Below are 22,467 nucleotides of genomic sequence, written 5' to 3'. Positions count from 1 at the left end.
AGCCAACTATGACATGGTTACCATTGTGGAGATGTGGTGGGATGACTGGTGCAACTGGAGTGCTGCAATGGATGACTGACAGCCCTCCAGGAGGGATAGTCAAGGAAGGAGAGTATTGGGGTAGCCCTATGAGGTGTTTTGGTTGTCTGGAGCTCAATAATGGTGACAGTGGGGTTGAGTATGGGTAAGAATCAGAGAAAGGCCAACAGGGCAAACAGAAATGGTCAGCAATCTGCTACACCATTCAGACACACACAGATCTATGAGGCTGGATTGGATCCACCTAAGGGTACAGAGGGAGCCGGTGGAAGTGCTCACTGAGCCACTTTTCATCATTTAACAGCAGCTCTGACTAACTGGGGAGGTCCCAACTGACTAGAGGTTAGCAAATGCAATATCCATCTACAAGAAGGGCTGGAAGGAGGATCCAGGGAACTACAGCCTGAGCTCAGTGCCAGGGAAGGTCATAGAGAAGATCATCTTGAGTGCAATCACACAGCACATACAGGACAACCAGGGGATCAGGCCCAGCCAGCAGAGGTTTAGGAAAGACAGGTCCTGCTTGACTAACCTGATCTCTTTCTATGACAAGGTGACAAGCTTAGCGGATGAGGGAAAGGCAGTGGATGTCTGCCTGGACTTTGGTAAAGCCTTTGACATCGTTTCCCACAGCATTCTTCTGGAGAAGCTGCTGCTCATGGCTTGGACAGATGCATCCTTCACTGGGTTAAAACCTGCCTGCACCTCTGGGGCCAGAGAGTAGTGGTGATTGGAGTCACATCCAGTCACCACTGGGTTTCTCCAGGCATCAGCCCAGCCCTGTTTAATATCTTTATTGATGATCTGGACAAGGGGATTGAGTGCATCCTCAGTATGTTTGCAGGCAACACCAAGGTGGGAAGGAGTGTGGATCTGCTGGAAGGCAGGAAGGCTCCACAGAAGGATCTGAACAGGCTGAATCAAGGTATTTGAGAGATGTGCAGATGTGGCACTTGGAGCCATGGGTTAGTGGTGGGCTTGGCAGTGCTGCAGGAATGATTGGACTTGATGATCTTAGAGGGTTTTTCCAACTTAAGCAATTCTACAACAAACTTTGGGAGTTTCCTTCTTGTGTCTACCCAGAGTAAAAAAATTGAGTTTCTGGGATGATGTAGAGTCCATCTTTGAACATATTTATTTCATTAAAGGATGAACACACATTGCTTGCCTGACCTGTAAGTAACCTAGCAGAAACTGATTGTATTTTTATTAACACTTTGTTGAGACAATTGCCAGAGGCTCAAAAGAAAAATTAGAAAAGATGCTGCTATTTAAATCCTCTATGGAGGGAAATGCACTAGAAAGCCCTGTCAACCTTTTTGTTCCCAATATCACTCATTCTCCTTCTGCTGCAGTTCTATAGAAGAAACATGAACTGGAACTATTGTGGTGCCTTTTGCATCCGTGTCCAGGCTGTCCCTGCACATCCTACAAACAGCATTAAAAGGCACTTAAGGAATTTTGTGTCAGGAGACAAACACCAACTTATCAGTTTTACTACTGCTGTTGGGAGATGGGTGAACAAAACCATGTTTCATAGCCTGTACACCCTAAATCATGCTCTAACCACATTCCTCCACTTCTGGCAACAAGGCTCAGCTGACACACACTGTGCTTTTCGAGCAGACAGACCTCAGACAAGGTATGTTTGAGGTTTTGTCTCTTCATGAGTAAGTCCAATGGGGTTTTCCAGTCTTTCAAAATGCACTTACTGCTCTATTGATTGTTTTCATACTTCTTTCAGAATTTCACAAGGACACACTGAAGAAGAATTCTATTAGATGCACTGAAGCTAACACATACTTCACTCCTCATTACAAAAGCTGCCTTCTCAGCTGAAGCCTGATGGACAAATAAGAATTAAGAAACTATTTTAATGTAGCATCTGGCCATGTTCCTAAATTCTAAAAGTGCCTATACATAAAAATAAAATTAAATTCTCTCGTTCCCAGTGCATAAAAAAATTAAATCTCACAGCAAAATTGCTTCTCTCTGTTCATTTAATTAAATTAGAAAGCATTCAGCTTCAGCCATCTACATCTCCATCCGAGAACAACAAACACAACCAAACAGAATAGCTTTGAACTTCTGTCAATTACTTTTTCCTTCCTGACTTGTTACCTTCACCTACCCATGTCATTAACTCCAGCACCAGCGTTTGGCTGTGGCTCAGCCCTGTGTGTTCCAACCCACTGTTGTGAAATCACTCACTTGCTGCTTGCATAAGTCAAACTGTGTGGAAGAGGCAGAGTGAGGACAGGAGAAGAGATGTTTTCCCTCTGCCTCCTCACCAGTAAAGTAGCCATGGCAGGAAGGGACATGCTTGCATAGAGTTTCTACATTAGAGAGCGTTATCAATCTTTCATGACCTGAATTTGAATCAAAACTCACACTTGGCACTACTACCAGAGGAGATTTCACACATGATGGGGGGGAAACGCTATGTTTTCACTTGGTATGAGGAAGGCAGAAGCAGTTTAGAGCAGCTTCACTTTATCTCGAAAGGTTGGGGTGAAAGTAAAAGAGAGAAAAGATTCACGATTCGTATTTTGAGACAACAAACCTTCAGCAATGCCTGACCTCAAGACAAAAATCATACTGCAGTGTGACACAGGAGTGTTACAGGAGGAGAAACTGAGAAAATGTTCTTATTTCAAACTCGTTCTCAGCCGGAGTCAAGGTAAGTCTGTTAGAGCAGAATGCTCGGCCCAGCTTTTTTCCCTAAAGAGTTGGTATGGAATGATTGCTAATATTCTTGTTAGTCATTCCAGAGCTGAGTGGCCTCCTAACAATGGCACTGCATGAGATTTCCACTTGTTAGCCTGCATGTCCCAAAATGAATGGAGAATAAGAGAGATCTTCAAGGATGAAATCATTTGAAGGAAATAAGGCACCTCATAAGACTTGAGTACTAACACCGAAAGCCCAAGAAAAATAAAATTCTCACAGAGTAGGATTTCATAATTAAAGGGTTTTTTTATTTCTTCACTTTTTTCCTTAATACAAAGCTTTGGCATCAGCAAATTTTATGAAAAAATAGAATGTACTAAATAATTGCTTGTGCTGCATGATCGATAAATGATGCATAAAAATAGGTGTCTCTCTCCAAGGCAATCGGCCGGAAAGCGTTTCTTCAATACCATTCTGCTCTGCAGGGCAGAAAGAAAAAGGAACAAAATATTTATGTTAAAGTTAATACTGCCAATGCTCAAAAAAAATAATAAAATAATCCTGTAAAAGTAAGCTCGTGAAAAATGACTAATTATACAAGGCCAGAGCAGTAAGAAAGGTCTGTTCTCATCACGTCATTCTTACAGGAGCAGTGAAAACAGGACAGCCAGAGGTCTGAGCACTTCTGAACTGCTGGGGACACTCCATCTGCTACTGAAAACTTTCTTTAGGTAATGCTCTCCAACATCTGAGCTTTTGGGGCTTAACCTCACAGTTATTCAGTCATCTCTGACCACTCCCTAAGCAGCAAGGCAAAATGTGCTGCTTCTGTTCCTTTCAACCACTGCCTCAATCTTTTAATAGCAATACTGCAGAGATATTTTGAGACCAAGAGAAAGCAGCTGGTTCCTTGTTTTCTTATCACTTAGACAATGCTTACTTTTTATGACAACTACTTCAAAATGCACCTGTGTGTGTATATACATACACACAAACATACATACACACAGTTAAACATGCATATTCTCACATCTCCAGAACTATTGCTCTAAATAAACATGTTTAAGCTGTGGGAAGGACATGGAGAAAAAGGAACAGGATATGTTTTTGGGCGAGTTTTAAAGAAGAATATTTGGCATCTTCTACTTGCATCAGCATATTTTGTGGACTTATTCTTGCTACTGTTTCTGATAAGAAAAACCCATTGCCTTTCTCTTGCCACACTACCATAACAAGGGCAGGGTATGCCAGTTTTTATATGGAGAGCAGCACAAGGAGCAGGTATGTTATGACAGTCAATGGAAATCACAGTGAGGAGGAGCTGCCATGTGTCTGGCATGATATTCAGCACAGGAGATGCTCTGTCTGGCACTGAGGAACATAAGGTGTTAATGAAACAATAAATCTAAGCATTAGTGTCACTTAAAACTGTATAAAATGAGTAGTTGAACCTAGCAGCACTTGTGGAGGCTGCTCAGATTCCAAAGGATGCAGAGGAAGAGCTGCTGAGGTTAAAGGCTACAGTCAGGTACCTCAGTTACCTGAGTAAGTCCTTTTTGACAGCTCTGGCTTCTGTGGTTGTCAGTTTTCTTAAGTCTGACTCAAGTGTACACTCGTACGTGCTCACATTTCAATTCCTATCACTCAGAGAGGAGCTCTCCTCACATCAGCACACCCTTTGTTTGTACTGAGAGAACACCACTGTGAAAACACTTTGCTGGAGGCCCAAACTCTCTGCCAATGTGAAGCAGATTGTCCTTCCAGTAAAAACAGACCCAGATCTCACTGAGCAAAAGGCAACGAAGAGAACAGTTGCAAGGCAAGGCAGAAATGCAGCTGCTATCTGGGCCCACATCTGGATGATACTACATGGGCTACAGTTCCTCCTTCTCCCTAATGATGTACAAGTGCCCAGAAATGCAGACGTTCCTGTTTTACAACTCATCTTGTTCCATGCTTTCCCAAGCTACTTTTCCAGGCAGATTAACTGTGTTCAGCTGCAGCTACATAGCCAAGTTGCTGATTGATAGTAGCAGTTTCAAGCTTTGGACAAATGGGAAAAAAATAATCAGGAGATTTGATAGGGCTATTTGAAGTTTCAAAAGTTTTCTTCACGAAGCCCTTTTGGAATTAGCATATGAAAAGAGGAGGAAAGGAAGACTTGCAAATTAGTGGTAATCAAAGATCCCTGATGACCAAAACTTCCAAGGAGTTATTATGGCCCCTCCTGAAGATGGTTAGCTTGAGACTGTCTAGAATTTTACACTGGAGACTATTAGACATGTTTCCATCTTATTAAGAAGGACACCATATACTTTCCAAATAGCAATAAAAGTAAAAAAACCCTCACTTCTTTCTCTTATTTCAAGGGGAAAAAAGGGAGGGGGAAAGAAAATTATGTCTATAAAGCTACATTTCCAGACTGCACGGCAGACTGCCCTTGAATCTCAGCCCACTTCTGGTAGAGAGATCAGCACACTAATGGAAACTCAGCTGTGTCAAGATGCTCAGAGACAGAGAAAGATGTTGACACTTTGCCTTCACAAATAAATAAATAATGATTAAACATCCATCATGAGCCCAGATATACCTACATGAAAATACCTAGGTGTGCCTAGTTAATAGAACTGCAGTACTTGCCCACATACAGAGCCATCAAAAAAGACTGAAAGTCATGTGCTAGGGTCATTTCTTGTCCAGCCTGTCTGAAGGGAGGCTGAGGGTTTCTAGATAGGTTAAGAAAGCATGGAAGCAAGCATCTCTTCATTTCAGAAAGAAGAATCAGTAGTGCATTCATTGCTTTCATCTCTCCCTCTCCTAAGAGCAAAAAGGTAGTTTTCTACTTAAATACCCTTTTTTTTTAAACTTAGCTGAAAGTTTGCCCAGTAGTAATACAGATTTTTTTTTTTTTTAATATGAAATTTTACTATAAATTTGAGGTGAAAACTGTCAAAGGTAACTGCTGGTACTAACTTTTGGATCTCCAGGTGAATTCTGAATATGGGAATTTAATGGCAGAAATCAAATGTTTACCTAGACCATTGATCAAAACCTGAATATAACTATTTTTTGTTTTCCCCATTTTCATGTCTCCACTTCACAAGATTTCCTCTGACAATCCAACTAAATGGAAATTAAGAGGGACTTCAGGTGTTTACTCTGAAACCTACTTACATTTGAGAAAAGTATTCTGATTCCTTGAAAACTGCATTTCCACCCTTCTCTAGTCTCTCGGTGCTTATTCCCAATGTTGTCCGTGACACACACCCACCAGAAATAAAGAGAAACATCTGAACATTTACTTACTCATTAGCATTCAAGCTAGCTGTGGCTTTGATGATCATGTAGCAGAGTGTAAGGGCACTGAGGAGGCCAAAACTGGCAATAATAAACCATTCTTCTGTTGACAAAGGAAAGGGAGGAAATCACTCGTGGGAGAAGGCTTATGTCAAAGCGATGATATATTTCCCTCAAACACCACTGGCGGAAGGCAAGAGGCTTCTAAGCCATGACTGGCCCCAGGAGGTGAAGCAGAAGGAGGTTAGCCACAGAGTTACTGACGGGAGAAGGCTAGCAAAGAAGAAGTGGAGAGAGGTGCGGAAAAAACGCATGGCACAACAAGATTTCCTGGCTGAGCCCAAGGGTTAGTGATAAAGAAAGGTTACTTAACAATGTAAAGTGAAATGCAGGATCAAGGGAAAAATGTAATGAAAACTGTCCCGGCTCCCCAAGTCAGAAAGACAACTGTCAGGGTTGGGTTAGATTTAGGGAGATGTAGCTCTTCACATGAGAACACCCAATTCACTGTCACACTTCAGTTGTGTCTTCACCCCCTCCCTCATGAGTAAATGTTATGGTGTTACTTAAAAAAAAACCCAACAAAAATAGGAGAGCTTGTTCAACAGTAAAGCATAACTAGAGTTTTCCATTTGATAGACAGAAACATGTGGAAAAATAATTTCAACCTTAGCGTAGACATACAGACACATTAAAAAAGGAAGCAGGATAAAGAAGTCTCTAAAGAATGTTCAGTACTCAAAGTTGTCCCTCCCCAAGATCAATATGGTATATAGTAACAGTTCAGAATACGAACACTGTTGTTGAATATGGCTTTTGGTTTACCTCTCATGCATCAAAGAATGCATGTGTCACCCAGAGAACCCAAACATTTCAACAGCCCTTTCTAAAGCTTTATTTTATAAACATTGTCAGAATGAACTGTTGCTGATTATTTCTTGTTTTACCCTGGCATCCCATCTGTGCAAGAGCAGCACTACAGTTGGGAACAGACAGTAAAAACACCTTCTGCAAAACCAATTAGTGAAAAGTGCAAACTACAGTTTTCCCCACCCTTGACAGGCAAGTAACGACCAACAGATCTGTTCCTGTTCAACAGAGCTGAGCACAAGGTGAACCAGAGGTTGAACACTGGATGACAAAGTGACTTACTGGCTTTGTGGAGAATCTAGATTTTGTATGTGGATTTTCCCTTCTCAGATCATTTCTAGATATAGACTATGTCTTTCATAAGCTGAGATTTTTTTTTTCTAGTGAGACATTTACTGTGCTAACAGCATCCAAAGAAACACTCTAATGGACTGCATTGATTACACTGCCTTGTATACATGTATAGGTGGCAAACAGTGTCCCTAAGTTCAGAATCTAGATCATAGATAAAAGCATAAATACAAGGAGAAAATTATACTGTTGTACTTGATTCTATTTTTGCAATTCAGCCAGAAAAACAACCATTCATGCATCAAGTTGAGACTGTACAGCATATGGAAAAATGATGCGATTCCACGCACACTGTGTTCATTATAGTGCCATTGTACATTAAAAACCCTAGGTAAAATCCAGGGAGTGGAAATTTTCCATGCTGCTCTTATGGATAAGAGGTTGCAAGCAGTGCAGGAATAGTTTTCTGATGTTATAAAATGCTTGGACAATACTCAAATGATGGGACATCAAATGCTTTTTTTAATTCACAGCAAATTTTGTCAGAAAAAACACCTGCTAAGTGACGTCAGAGTCCTAGTAGCAATGTTCCCAGGGGAAAAAAATGTCTGCAGAAATAGTAATCAGCCAAGATACTTATATTTGTGTAAATTATTGCATGTAAAGTATTCTAAAAGGATAAATAATGGTTTTGGCAACCCAGCTACTTGCCCTGGTTACCAAATTCAGGAAGGTTATTTTGATGCCATTTTAGTTCATCCAGGGTTCTTTCCATGCAGATCTAAATGGATATACCATTAATAATGGAAGTGTTGGCACTGTCATACCTAGAATTATTGGTTTCAATAAGGAGCATATGCCTCTTGCAGAGACACTGAGGTCACCTCTGTCCCTGCAGGGACATCCATCACCACGGCCCTGCAGCACACAGCTACAGCAGGGCAAGTGCCACACACACACACACACACACCCCCCACAAAAGCCATAGAGCTGTACTGAGAACCAAAGGGAACTTACTTGTGACAGCAATGTTGATCTCTCCTGACCTTGGTGTCAGCTCTCCGTCCTGGGGCAGCTGGGACATCCCAGAGGTGCGCAGGGGCTCCAGGCTGAGCGAGCTGTCGTTGGCAAAATCGCCCAGTGCCAGGCGCCTGCTGGCTGGCTGTCCTCTGCTGAGCCTCTCCATGTCAAAGGCTACATTATCTGTGCATGGCACGTTTGGCTGGGGGAGAAAACCCAACTCTGGGTTACAGTGCTGAATACTCTACACCCAGCAGACCTATAAATTCAGTAAAACCAGACATAGACACTTCTTCAGCCGCTACGGCTGTACTCATGTCACACAGAGAAGAAACACATGAATCAGGACACACAGAGAAACACAACTTCTATCTGAAGTCACTTCTTCAGTCCACCTTAAAGAGGTGGAGGAAGAAGCAGAAAAAAGGATAAGATTCAAGGAAGGGTCTCAAATACACTTGTGTCATAGCCTGTGGCTGTAGGGTTTATCACCATAAGCAACTCTGAATTCTACTGCATCCTCTTCTGAAAACTCTGAAAATTTGTTATCAATTTGTTATTATTAAAATTTGTTATCAATTGCAAAAACAGATCATCCACAATATATCTGCACAATATATCTGTTTTTTCATAAAATGTGCAAATTTGCAACTGACAGCTAAAAATGGAGGCTTGATTATTCTCACTGGCTTGATTCAAAAGGCAATTTTTAGACAGTCTCTCCATCTGTTCTTCTCTTTCTTCTGAAAAGAGCATCGTTCCCACGTTATGATTTTTTTTTCTCATACAGGAAAGATTAAAAAAATCCTCTCTGAGGTTCTTCACTGTTATCTCTTTGTGAACTGGGTGACCAAAGCAGCCCTCAGGTACCACAGAAGTCATAGCTGCTTGAGGAAAACTCACTGGCCTCAACTAGGGCATGGCTTTTAATGTGCAAATGTACAACTGCCTACAGCAGACCACAAGAACAAGAGACTTACAGAGTAAATTTAACAAGGAAAGGTTGAAAGGAGTTGAGAAAAGGGAAGATTACAGAGAAACTATTAAACCTCCAGCATAGATAAGAAATTGTTATAAAAGCAAATATAAAAAGATATTCTCAATGACCAACCAGGGAAAGGAGGAACAAACCAGCAGCGAAGAAGTTGGTACAAAAACCCAAATGCTTTCTGAGTCAGGATACTGGAACACCCTTCCCCCTATCTCCCCTACAATTACTCCTCCTGTTCTGGGTCTCAGATGTGGGAGGAGGAAAACCTCACAACAGCAAAACTTACCACAATTCCCAGTGCCTTCAAAATGTTCAGTTTACACATTGGACATGTACAGTGCTCACTGAGCCATGGATCCACGCAGACTTTGTGGAACACGTGCCTAGAAGAACAGAGAAGACACACATAGTTAGCAAACAATTCCATTTCATACAAGGAGAAGTACTTTAGCAAACTTTTGGGTAGCTGTTTTTTTAATTAAACCCAGCAGCACAAGTTTTAGAATTGCCAGTATTCTGTGCTGGTGGCAATAATTAAAAACAATAAATCAAAAATTCTTTCATGTCGTTGCCACACTTTACTAATAGTTCAACTAGGAAGAAATACTTGAAAGGATGATTTTAAATTTTTCCACCCCTTTTATTGTGGATATGAGTATGCACATGGGCAGAAGAAATAGGGTAATACCATTCCCACCATAATCTTGCCTAAAGTCTAGTCTCAGTTTTGATGTAGACCCTTAGCCATAAATTGGGGAGGAAAGCACAGATCCATCAGCAGTCAATTTTACTCACAAGTCAGTGGAACCAACCCAAACACACTTATGTTTGACTTTGAAAGGGCTTTTATAACTACCCCAGCAAAGTAAAAAGAAGGCTTTTACTGTGATCAGTATTTCTTCATATCAAGAAGGAAAACATGTCCATCATCATATGATGGTCATCATTAAAAAAAGGAAAAGTAAACTGAGCTTCTGCTAGCACAGCAGGGAACTCTGCAACAGACAAACTGCCACCTACACTGCACATAAAACATTAGTCACATACGTGGATATAAATGTAACACTGTTGAGACTGATATAAACCAGTGTAACAAGGAAGGACTCTGCAGAGATCAAAACAAGGTAGCTAAATTAAAGGAAATAAAGGAAATGTCCTCCAAGCTATTCAAAAGGCAAAGAACTTTCCAGATCACGTTCATGGCAAAAACAGGTATCACTAGACTTTCTACACAATATAGCTTTAGCAAATACTCTTAGTAACCTAGTGTGAATTACTGCCTACAATAATTCCTAGGATAAGAGCTCAGATCTTTCATTTGCAGTGGCACTGACTGCAGAGCACAAAGCCATTAAGCACAGGCACACCCGAACTCGACAGATCATGACAAGGATCAGCAATTACAAGGGCTGCTTAGTCAGCAGCACTGGAACCAGCAGGCGAAGGGTCAGGGGCAGAACAAGGAGTTCTTGCCATATTTGAGGCATCAGCATGGGCTGTAAGAGGTCATGCATGTCCTCAAGGCAGCATAAAGTTGAGATCTCTCTGTCCCCTCCTTTCTCAGGTTATGTTTACTGCTCTACGCCTCAGTAAGCCCCTCCTGGAGTCTGGGACTTCTTTCCTTTCTGCCCCTTGGGATTTTAAAACCAGAGACCAAATGAGGTATGTTAACAGATAATTCTCTTTTGAATCTCTGGAAAGGCCAACTGAAACTGCTAACAAACACTGCAAAAGACAGCATAAAATTGTGTTCTGCCTATGGCCACTCAGACTGATGGAGGGACTAGAGTATATCAACATAATTAGGTTCCAGGCAGCTACAGCTCTATGTCCTACCTGTACTAAAGATGCACAGACTTAGAGTGTAAAATACTCAACAGAAGACAGGCAGGGAGCAAAAGAACTTTGTTTATCTGTATAATGTAATGCAGGAATAGAAACTCAGAGAGTCTCAGCTAGTCCCTTGGCTGGTCTGTGTCCTCCAGCAAGATGACAATCACAAACACCAGGGTATGGACAGTGCCTTCTGTTCAAATAATGACTCAAAATACAGACTCACTCCTCTTGTTATTAAGTCCTACTGCATTCCCTTTATTACTCAGAAAACTGCAGGAAACAACGTTTAGAAACCCTGGGTGATAGAAAATGGTTTGCAACCTTCTGGCACATACAGAGATGATATTTTTCTGTGTTAGGCAAATTATGGCTTTTATTTGCTTATGTTTTCTTTAAAGTCTCTGGAGTCTGTTTTTTGAGAGTAGAACAAACCTGAAAATCTAATATTTTGGGAAACAGCAGACATCAAGACTCCACAGAAGTATGAAAACAGTTTTATTATATTGTTATCAGCTAATCAGTGCTGCAGAAGCACTCAGATCAAGTGAAGCAGGCAACTGATATGGATGCCAACATGTGTCCACTAAATATTATGGGTTACTTTTCAAAGTCATTAGCAGCTTGATACACACATATATATATATTTTCAGCTCAGTTATTAGTGTGACCTCCTAATTCTTTGCTTTTAGTACCTAAACCTTTAAGGATGTTTATTAATGTGTTTCAAAGAAGTGCAGTTCTCCAAAGGTTATTGATTCAGATCAGTATGGCTCTGCCTACTACTTATGCAGCTTCTTTGCCCCTTAAAAAGTTTGCTGATAGCGTCACTGTGGCTCAGGCTCTGTCTGGACTTCTGTTTGCAAGAATTAAAAAGCAGTTATAGAGCAATGAAGAGAGTAAACAAAAAATATTTAAAAACCTCTCAGTCTGACAGAGTGAGCCCTTGCAATTTCTGCCATCATAAACCTCCATCTCCCTATTTCCATCACTTGCCTTCCCAGACTGGAAATCTGAACAGTTCCTAGTGAGTTGGTCACGATGGCTGATGATGTTCCCCCAGGAGCCACACACTGGGGAGTCAAGTGTGACACAGCTCCTGCTGCTTTTCCAGCCTGAGGGCTGGAGGAAGCACATCTGGGAGCACTGAGGGAGTCTCCCATGCGGGCACAACTCCAGACAGGTGACCTGCAGGTATTTTTCCACTCTGTCAGCACACCCAATCCAGTTGCCCTCCAGCTTGTAATAAACACCTTAACGCCAACTTTTGTGCAACAGCTTCTTTGCAGCACTTCACAGGCAAAAAAGTGAGTTAGAAATCTCTTTTGGTGATGTAAAGCCTCCAAATTCACACGTCACGTAAGGAGAGGGGTTGGCATGAGTTTATAAGTGCTGTTTCCCAAGAGCTCACAACACTTCTTTGCTCTTAGGGCAGCATCTCACTGAAGGGATCTATCAACGTGCTGCTGCAAAGTAGCATCTGGCTACTGCTGAAGGCAGGTGTTCCACTCACCCTGGGGTCCAAACCTCCCAGTCAGGCCAGCACAAGTCCAGGACAGCCAGCACAGCTGGAGGGATGTCTGGCCTGCTGCAGAGGGAAGGACAGGGCCAGGTCTCCCCCCAAGCAGGCAATGTCAGGGTAGAGCTGTCTCTGTGCTTTCCACAGATACACAGAATTGCTGGAGGGAGGACTGTCCTTGCAAGCAGGTAGCAGAGCAAACTGGGGTTGTGCAGAGGCACTGCAGCAAGCCAAACGGATGCCATCCAGACACTGTGCTAATTTGGCCCTAAAAAGGCAGCTATTTGCAGCTGCACAGAATCAAACAGATGAAAATCTGTCTTAGTCACTTTCTTCCTTCTTGCCCATTAAGAATTTGGCTCAAAAGCTATTTATTTTAACACATTCCCTACTCCTTTACTTATTTTCCTACCTTGTCAATTCCTTCCTTCCCAGGCCATTTTTCTGCCCTTTCCAATGTCACTCTCTGCTCTCCTCTAACCTGTCACTGTGCTCTCCCCTTCCCTTATCTCTCACTAGTCCTTCACACTACCTCCTCCTTTCACTTTTCACCTGGTGCCTGCTCAGCCCCTAGGTGCAGCAGTGTGATGGTAGAGTAAAATTATCTGAATAAAGAAAATTGTCCACAAGGTTTGACTTTTGCTAGGATCCCTCTGACATTTGCTTCCTCTACTTGTTTTTACCTTACATAATGACATTCACAAAAAACACATTCCTCAAGCTTGTGAGCCTAAACCAGATGGCTGCTTGTCCCTCTGTGCACTAAAGTATGTCCATGGGCTGCTGGTACTGAACGTATTTCTCTCTCTGAAGCACAAAATGAACAACTGCAAACAATGCAGTTGAATTTCTACCATTTTCACCTCAGTTTATTTTTCAATTGGTCACGATTTCCCACCTGCCAGAAAACTTTACATGACAAATACGGTGTTTCCCAACAGAATTTGAGGTGCAACTTGCTCAGCTGTGAGTAGGTTTTGCCTGCTGTGTGTCTGCCCAGACCAGACTACTCTAGTAAGGCACAGAGTGACAGACCATGCTTAACTGCAAAGAACAATTGTGGTACCAAAGGGAAATGCTACTTTTCAGTTGATAAAAGCAGCAAGGATGTCACATGTCAGTGATTCCTACTATCTAATGATTATAGCTTCCTCCATGGGCACAGTAAGAAAACTTCCACACTTCCATTTGCTTCCTCTTGGTTAAGTCATTTTCTCCATGATTTTCTTGCAATTCATTTGTTTTTCTGGCTTCGAGACTCTCTTGTAGTGTTTTTTTATTGTTGTTGGTTTTTCCTTCTCATGTGTGTTGGTTGTTGATTTTTTTTTTAAGCTAAGATTCCATGTTCCACTAAAATGGGAGGTTGAAGAACGAGGAAGAAGAAAGTGACTAAACCTCCAAAACAAGATTTGGGGAGAAGCATCTCACATGCTGAAGACTGAAAAATCTTACACAGAATCTGAAATTTATTGGCCTCATCTCTGTGGATACTCATTGGTTTTTCATCTACAGATACATAAATGTCTTGTGGAAAGCATCCATCTCACTGTTAGTGTCTAGCCTAGATGGTTTTGCATTCAACTTAAGGCTGAGCTGCAACAGATGAAAAGTGAGATGCAAAAAAAAGGAGTAGAAAGCAAACATAAAGTTGTCATACAGCCTTTGGCAGGAATGTAATCTGAGCCTGCGCTGACCTTACATTCTTGTGAAAAACAGAACAGAAAAGGATCTACACAAGAATCTACACAAGAGCCTTGATATCTCCTTGACATGGGAGACTGCCCTGGGGGAGGCTGTGCTGAGGTAGCAGCCAGGGGCACCTCCATCCAGCTCCCTGAGCAGCTGAACTGTCTGCAGGGCTGCAGCCACCCAAAAGAATCTGAAGGAAAAGGACTTGGTTAAATAGTCTGTATCATATCTGCAGATACCAGTAACATCCCCACTGCTTGTACAGAGGGCTTGTTTAACTAAGGAAGTTAACTTCTAATCCCAGCACTGCCTTGTGCTCAGCGAAATAAGATGCTTTCCTACTGGGGAAGACTCACTCTCTTCACTGGCAAGACCTCCCCCTGGCCCCTGTTCAGTATCAAGAGAAAGGCACAGAGAGAGACTTGTGAACTTTCATTCCACATCCTTGAGCCTCACAGGACCACCCTGAACTGCACAAGTGAAGCTTTCTTAAGAGGCAGTTTATCAAACCATCATCTTGGTGCAAAATTGGTGTGCAGTTTCTGCAAATTTCTCCTCCAATTTCTAAATAACCTTCTGCACATCAAAAGACAAGGGCTTAATCCACATATGCAAACTTCACTTGAGACTACAATAAATGATGTATGTAACTTTGTGGAATCATTACTTACATTTTTAGTACATTTTTTAGGGCAAGAGGACATCATCTTTTGAGTAAAAATGACCGAATTGTAAAACAGCAATGCACACACATCCACATGACAAAAAGCTCCCAAATCTTTACAATCTAAGACCAAGCTCTTCTATTCCCAAATATTTTGATGAGTTTCTAAATAATCATTTGCAGGATCTAATAACTAAACACTGAGAATCTAAACCAGATCATTGTTTCCCACTGCCCAAGAGGTAAAGAACACAGAGAAAAGTAAACTGAATTAGAGTTCTGGCCTCAGAAGTAGAACACACACCAATTTTGATCAGTAAGATATAATACAATACTGGTTTCCTTTTATGATGATAGAAATACATTATGCATTAGAAGACAAATATTCCAGCTATTCAGAACAGCCTGCAGGAGGATTTAGAAGACTGATAATGAGCTCTTACTGCTGCTGCTGCCTGAAGATCAACTCCAACACATGACTGTGTTGCTTCTAGAGTATCATGCAGAACCATTTATATACCAAGCACAGGCCAAATTGCTGCATAAACTTACATGTGGGTTTTTTTGTGCCCAGAGATAAGGAGAAAGCTTTGCATTTCAGAACACAAGGGAAAGATGTCCTTGGTAATAGCTTAAGGCTACCAAAACATATGATTCATCAAAATCAATCACCAGGTAGAAAAAGCATTTAAAAGCATCTCTCAAAGAGCAAATATCCCAAAACAACTCAGGAATGGAAGTGGGATGGAAACAAACTGAAAATCTGTAAATGTCAAGAGAATGGCATAAAGGAGGAGGAAATTGTACATTTTAAGCACTAATGCAGGATATCCAGCAAGTACAATCTTCAGGCACAAGCCAAAAATCACACTGCACTGGAGAGACCAAAGACAGATGACAGCACAGTGGCTGACTGATGCCAGAGGAGGCATGAAGGTTGCAAAGTCTGCATTTCTCTTTCCTACAGTTTCAGAAAGCAGCAGCCAATGTTGCATGTTCACTGTCCAGAATGCTGCATGGGTCATTATACTGAATTTTTGAGTCTGCTCACAGCTTAGTCCTTAACCCTGCACCCCTCACCACTCTACCACCTTAATGGCTCCACTGCTGATATGCCCAAACTGCTGATTTTCAACACCATTCTGCTTAACCTCCACTGTCATACCAGTGCCAGTGCTCACCTCCTGCTACCATGGTCTAAAACAAAGTGGCTGTTAGCAGAAATGGAAACATCCAACAAACAGGTTTAGAAATGACAAGGCACTTATCACATGAAATGAAGCAAAGGAACACCAAGAGAGAATAGTTTCCAAACAAAGCAACTTTACTAGCTTACTTGCACGGTAAAATGCGAACAACATCGTTCTGCTTGTAACTCTCAATGCAGACAGCACAATGATCAAAGTCTGGGTCTGTTTCCTAAAATGAATAGAATGAAAATTCAAGTCAAGAGTTGAGGCTATGACAAATGTCAAAGTAGTTGTGACTAGTACACAAACTGCATTGTGCCAAGTGGCTGCTACTAAGATGATATAAAACCAGTAACTGAGTTGTTATATTCCAACATGACTTAAACATACATAAAATTCACATATATACAAAACTCTCCCCTCATTTGGAGCTGGTAAATGATAATATGAAAATAAGCTAGGCCTAAGGTGATTCTAATGTTCAGTTAAATCACTATAAAAAATAATGGCAATTTTCCTAGAGCCTTTACTTCAACTTTGAGCTAAACTTATGTTTTATTCAGGTTTTTTGTTGGTTTGTTTTGGCAGGATAAGAATCCTGGGATTCACTTTTATAGCCAGAACCAGCACATTTTACTTATTGCTGAGTAGTCCCATACTTTTGTCTGCTGGTTATTATCATCATTCTTACCCAGACATGAATGTGAGCATCACTGACTGGCTGGCTCCTCTCTTTTCTTTGTTTTCCAGAAGTTATGATTGGGTTTTTAAAAATCATACTTTTAAATATGAGAATTTAAAATTTTGAAGGAAAAAGGCATGACTTCATTTGGATACAGATATGGCATCAGCAATATGTATTCAAACTGTTTGGGCCTGTGACACTAAACAGGTTATGCTTTCTCTTAGTTCAACTTCATTACAGTTTTTGATGCCAACCAATCCACAAGCAAGACACCAAGTCAGGGACCACAGCAACACCACAGCCACTCCTGGGCAGCTCCAGGCAGTGCTGCACACAGAGAATCTCATGGCTGCTCTCACAAAGGACAGGCTGTTCTCACTCTCTTCACCTGTATGTGCACCTCGTGCTGTCTGTACTGCAACCTACATGTCACCTGCCACTTCTGAATTTATGCTGTCAAGACAGCAGTGTGTTTTACTTTGGAAAAGTTCCCATTCTCTCTGTGTACTCCCACACCCACAGAAAAGGTTTAGTGCAGTAGGGTGTTTTGAAATAAAACTACATAGGGCAGAAGAAAGAGCAGAGAGATATATTTCCTGCCTTCTCTCAGGGAGCAAATTTTTCCATCACTTCCTAATCTTCCACTGATAAGAAAGATAAAAGGGAATCACAATTAAGGAAATAATCTCTTAAAAATCAAATCATAGCCAGAACTCCCTTGCCTTTTGAAAATCTGAGATAAAAATTAAGCAAGATTAAGTGTCTATTTTTTCCTTTCAGAATCAAAGACAAAGCAGTAACTACTCACAAAAGTGCAAAATGTTTAGGACTTAACACACCATATATTTTCATTTGTATACTGTTGAGAACTACTCCTGGAGTAACATTTAGTGTGTTTAAGGAAATACCTGTTTATGCTCCCTCTCAGCTTACTGGGTATTTTACATAAGAGATTATCCTCTCTCACCTGTCTTTTAAAATTATTTTTACTTTACACAACTTATATATGGAATGACTCTAGGCTTAAAGAGTTCCACATAAACAGTGCTAACCCTATGTACTCCTGCCAGCACACACCCCCAGCAGCCAGCACACAAACCCACCCTCAGCACAGTTGCCAGATGGAGTGCAAGTAGTATCTAAGCAAGAAAATCTTCTTTGAAATGTACAGCCTTACAGCACACGATGATACCAACGCTTACACACAATATGTGCCGCAGCACAAAGTAAACCTCCAACAGGAAGGCAAAGTCATAAAGCAGGAACAGAAAGAACGAATGTGAGATTGTTTCCCCAGCAAAAATGAATCATGATGCTCGAGTTTACCATGTTGAAATCTTATTCTTATACCTTATCACCTTTCTTTACTGTCCTGGTTGTCAATTTACCAATGGCTTTCTTGGCAGCATCTCCGAGACGACGCTAATAAAGTGACAGAGAAGAGAACACAAATTAACCCTGATAAACAAGCTTCATTAGTGTCCTTTATAATGACTTATTTGGGCTCAATACTCCATTGCAATACACACTATGGCAGCAGGCCAGCCCATAAGACAAAATGCATACACAGCAAAGCACAGATTTGTCAAGAAGAAAACAACTCAACAGTTGAATCCCCAAATGCAGTTCATTAGCATGGGCATCAACCTCATGGACTGTCCAGAGAAGTGATCCAACAGTTGTGTGCAAAACAAATCAAACCCAAGTTGTAGAATAAAAGCTGAAGCCATGTGCCCTCCTAATATTTCTGCTACATTCTGCTCCTATTGGGTTTTATTCAGTGTGCTGCAATACACTGCTTGTTCTTTTAAGCTTGAATTATTTTTATATTCCCCTCCACCCAGAGCTGGCTGATCTTATTCTGAGATGCAAGAGATCCTCTCAGTGTAACCTAGTTTCCCTCTTGCTGTTACCCGAAGCCACCAGAATCTCATAAAAGAAAAAAATTATGGGTCATGAAATCTAAATAAGCCAATACAGACTTAAATAAAGCTGAAATTAATACTGGGTTGAAGATAACCTCAATCTGAATGCAGAGGCCAAGCTTTTTTTTTGCTGTTTATGCTGCTTTATGCTGACTTTATGACTACCACTGTCCCCACTCTGCCAGGGGAGGTTTAGGTTAGATAATAGGAAGAAATTTTTTATGGAGAGAGCCATCAGCCATTGGAATGTGCTGCCCAGGGAGGTGGTGGATTCACAATCCCTGGAGGTTTTTAGGATGAGACTGGATGTGGCACTTAGTGCCACTGTAGTGTTAGACTTGATTATCTCAGAGGTCTTTTCCAACCAGGTTGATTCTATGATTTTCTATGACTCTATGGCAGGAGCCATTTCTGCAATTCCAGTGCTGATTTCCTACTGTGACACTCAGTTCTTGGCCAACAGAGAAAGACTGTTTGCCAGGTGGGCCCTGGGACCCCAGAGACAGGGCACTGAGTGGAACAAAGATGCTGTCTTCTTTCAGGAACATGAGACATCAGATTTGGTTTACACTGACTGGAAAAAGGGAAGTTCATCTATTTCTTCCTTCGTCTCCATCCTGCACTAAGGACTGTGCTGTTGAAAGGGACAGGCTGATTCTGGGAATGGAAACTGCACCTACCAAAACCTCCCAGGCAGCTTGCAACAAAAGGTGTGGGGTTTGTGCCCACCTTCTACAAAGCTGAAAACATAATCCTTCCTAAGGTGGACAGGATACAGGATACCTCCTGCATCACACATTTCTCTGCACACAACCTGAAACCATGGTTGCTTTCATTTGAGAAACACAATGACCTCAGAAGTCTACCACAACCAACTGCACCACTTATTCTAAAATTACATAAGCACTTTTTTTTCTTGTGGTTTTCACAGAACAGCAGCTCTTACTTTATATTTTTTAAAGCACAGATTTGAAAAAAAAATAATCAGATACTCAGTCCCAGCTACTGAAGTATATCCACGTAGGAAATGCAGCATCAGAAACAGAGCTGGGAGGGGGAAATTATATGCTTCCTAAAGTCAGAACTCTCACACCAACTGCAGTATGTGAGAAATTGGCCAATTTAAGCAAATCTAAATTACATGCCCTGCAACAAGCATATTGGCCTGAGTGCTTAGCACCACAGAACACCCTGGCACACTGCTGGAGTAGATAACCACTGCATAACCAAAAGTGTGATTGCTAAGGAAGGAATGAGGTTGAACAGGCATTTAGCTTAAATGCTCAGCACTACCAGCTAAGTAATCGTGGGTAGTAGTTCTATTTCATTCTACTGCATGTGATTGTATAGGCACCACAAGAAATCTTACAGAAAGATTATTTTCCTGTTGGGGGAATACTACTTCAGTAGAACTCTTCCAATATATTCAAATTCTCTTACATAAACAAATTTGGTAAACGATTACTTTCATCTCTTCCACGTAAGAGGTCAAACTCTGCCATTTTCTAATTTTAACAAATACTCTTTGATGCTAACCCTGGAAATGCTCAGGATTTGCTATTTTGCTAGGCTAGGGCACAGGCCCACAGCAGATTCTTGCCTTTAAAACCCAAAACTCGGGCTAGAAGAGGCCACTAAAACATGCATTTCACACCTCTGAGGGAAGCACACAAGAGTAGCAATGTGAAACACCAGTATCTGCTTGTGCTATCTAAAAACACAGCATGTTTCTGCTTTGACATAACTTAAAAACAAGATCATAGCCTAAACCAAGTTATTTCATCACTAACAGTACAGTCTTTGTGAAAGCTCTCAAAGCTCTTTAAAAATAAGCTGTAGCTGTCGCCACCTTGTTATTAAAGTTTAATAAGCTCAGCTTTTTAAACCACATAAAATTTTCATCAAGTTTCTCCTGACCTTTGTAAAAATCTAAAGAAAGAAAAAAGGTCATAGGAGCCCTTTCCCCATGGACCAACTGTTTGGAAACGTGGACATTTGGAAGAAGCCTAGAACCATGTAGGGGATAAAGAAGGAACAATTTAGTATTCCACAGACATTCATTAAGTTACAGTTATATTTAAACTTTCACCATCCCAGGGGACCACACTAAGTACTGGCTACAGTGTGGTCATTTAAGAATGACATCCTTAGGAAAATCTACAGGATGCCCATGGGACCTGGAGCACCAGGCACTATTTATAGTAACTGACAAGGAAATCCTTTGCCATAGCTAGAGCTTTATAAGTTTGCATGTGTTTCAGCTCTGACAGAATAGCAAAGCACTGCCCTACAGTGTATCAGCCATAGTCTGGGGGAAAAGGAGGCAGTGACTAGAATTCAGCAGCTTTCTAAGTTACCCTGGACAGAGAGATACAGCAAAGAGAGCACAGTGGATTTCCCAAGGTTTACTGATCCTTCTCAATAAAAGCCAAGGCACACTCTGGAGGCAGTGGGTCATTAAGTCCACACTAGTAAAACATTTACTTCTAAAGTTTAATCCATATTTGAGTTGATGACTTGATTTAGTCAAGATCTCTGAGTATGGCCATACATAACTCAGTTCTTAAACAAATCAAGTTGAAAAAGAATGTAAGAAAGGCATATAGGACAAAATTTTACTTAAAATATATGACCAGGAGAATCAGGCAGTCCATACCAGGTGTGATCTTAAATAAAGCTGAAAGTTAACACAGATCACTAAGCAGCTCTTTCTCTTCTTACCCTAACATTCATGACAGATTGTAGTTTGGAAATGCTTTTATACAGCTTCTGAATTACCTTATATATTGCTGAAGGTAAGAACATGGACAGAATTCATAACATGAGCTCTGTGTTCCCCTACAATACACAAGTTCAGACACAGTTTGACTTTCCTCTCCATTCCCAACACACTCACAGTCTGTATTACTCAGCCAAGACAGAATCTATTCCACTCAGGACTTAGACTCACCAAACCCCAAATGTTTTGCTTCAGTTCTATTCTTTCCTGTTCTTTAATAAGATCTATATTGATGCTGCTCAGGATGAAAACACTTTGCTACATAAAAATCTTTGTCTGGCAACATGCTCTGCCTCAGAACAAAGAGGTTCTGAACACTAGTGTGATGGACACTCCTCAGAAACGATTTGTTCTCTATGGACTATAGTGTACAGAAATATCACCTCCAGAACTCAGAGGGGAAAAAAGGAGACTCCTTACCTGATTCCTGTCACGTGCACTTGTGTACCTGATCTTCTGGATGAAGTAAAATATTAACCATGCTGAAGAAATTATCATCAAAACAATGAAAGATATTGACACAAAGACTAGAGATCCCCTACTGAAGTTTTTCGGGGGGACACGGGACCCCACTGCTATTGCCATCAGGACAGAGATGTTCTTTTCCAAGTAATTCAGGATCTCCTTCACCTTGGATTCTGTAATCATGACAGCAACAATGTCTCCAGTTCCTAGGGAACAAGGGAAAAATAATTTACATTTAAAATTCACATGGCATCTGCTCACAAGACTTTCCAAATGCAAAGCCACTTGACAACTCAAGAGATTTTAATCCAAGCCATCTATGGCACATGGAACATGCTACTGGGCACTCAATTTATGGCTTGTCCTTCAAACCCTGATTTTCACATCAAGGCATTATCATGCAAACTCTCTGCAGCTCCACACATTGTACCAGATCTCTCCTGCTGGTTACACAGTACTTCCCACGTTGTAATTACAGTGTGCAGTCTGAACTCGCTTTCAAAAGTACATTTGTTGCAGATTTTAGACTCTGAATACCCC

General features: G+C 41.2%; 1 protein-coding gene across 1 annotated transcript; it reads right to left on the bottom strand.

The window, feature by feature from the left end:
- Positions 1 to 3,136: 3,136 nt before the first annotated feature.
- RNF130 (ring finger protein 130) lies at positions 3,137 to 22,132 on the bottom strand. Its single transcript, XM_009078501.1, has 7 exons — positions 21,883 to 22,132; positions 18,109 to 18,180; positions 16,220 to 16,302; positions 9,465 to 9,561; positions 8,185 to 8,389; positions 6,012 to 6,109; positions 3,137 to 3,188 (listed from the first exon to the last, which is right to left on the bottom strand). The coding sequence occupies exons 1-6, from the start codon at positions 22,108 to 22,110 to the stop codon at positions 6,012 to 6,014; spliced, it is 783 nt and encodes a 260-aa protein (XP_009076749.1). The 5' UTR covers positions 22,111 to 22,132; the 3' UTR covers positions 3,137 to 3,188.
- Positions 22,133 to 22,467: the final 335 nt, after the last annotated feature.

This window comes from Acanthisitta chloris, unplaced genomic scaffold, assembly GCF_000695815.1.
Source record: "Acanthisitta chloris isolate BGI_N310 unplaced genomic scaffold, ASM69581v1 scaffold22407, whole genome shotgun sequence".
In the NCBI taxonomy this organism is placed as follows: Eukaryota; Metazoa; Chordata; class Aves; order Passeriformes; family Acanthisittidae; genus Acanthisitta; species Acanthisitta chloris.
The sequence above is the reverse complement of the archived record's forward strand: the minus strand, read 5'-3'. Positions and strand labels throughout refer to the sequence as shown.

Coding starts and splice junctions, on each gene's coding strand:
- RNF130 (XM_009078501.1), bottom strand. CDS start 22,110: ATGATTACAGAATCCAAGGTGAAGGAGATCCTGAATTACTTGGAAAAG. Junction 8,390..9,464: donor TGAAGGCACTGGGAATTGTG/GTAAGTTTTGCT, acceptor TTTCTCCCCCAG/CCAAACGTGCCATGCACAGA. Junction 6,110..8,184: donor GATCAACATTGCTGTCACAA/GTAAGTTCCCTT, acceptor CTTTGTCAACAG/AAGAATGGTTTATTATTGCC.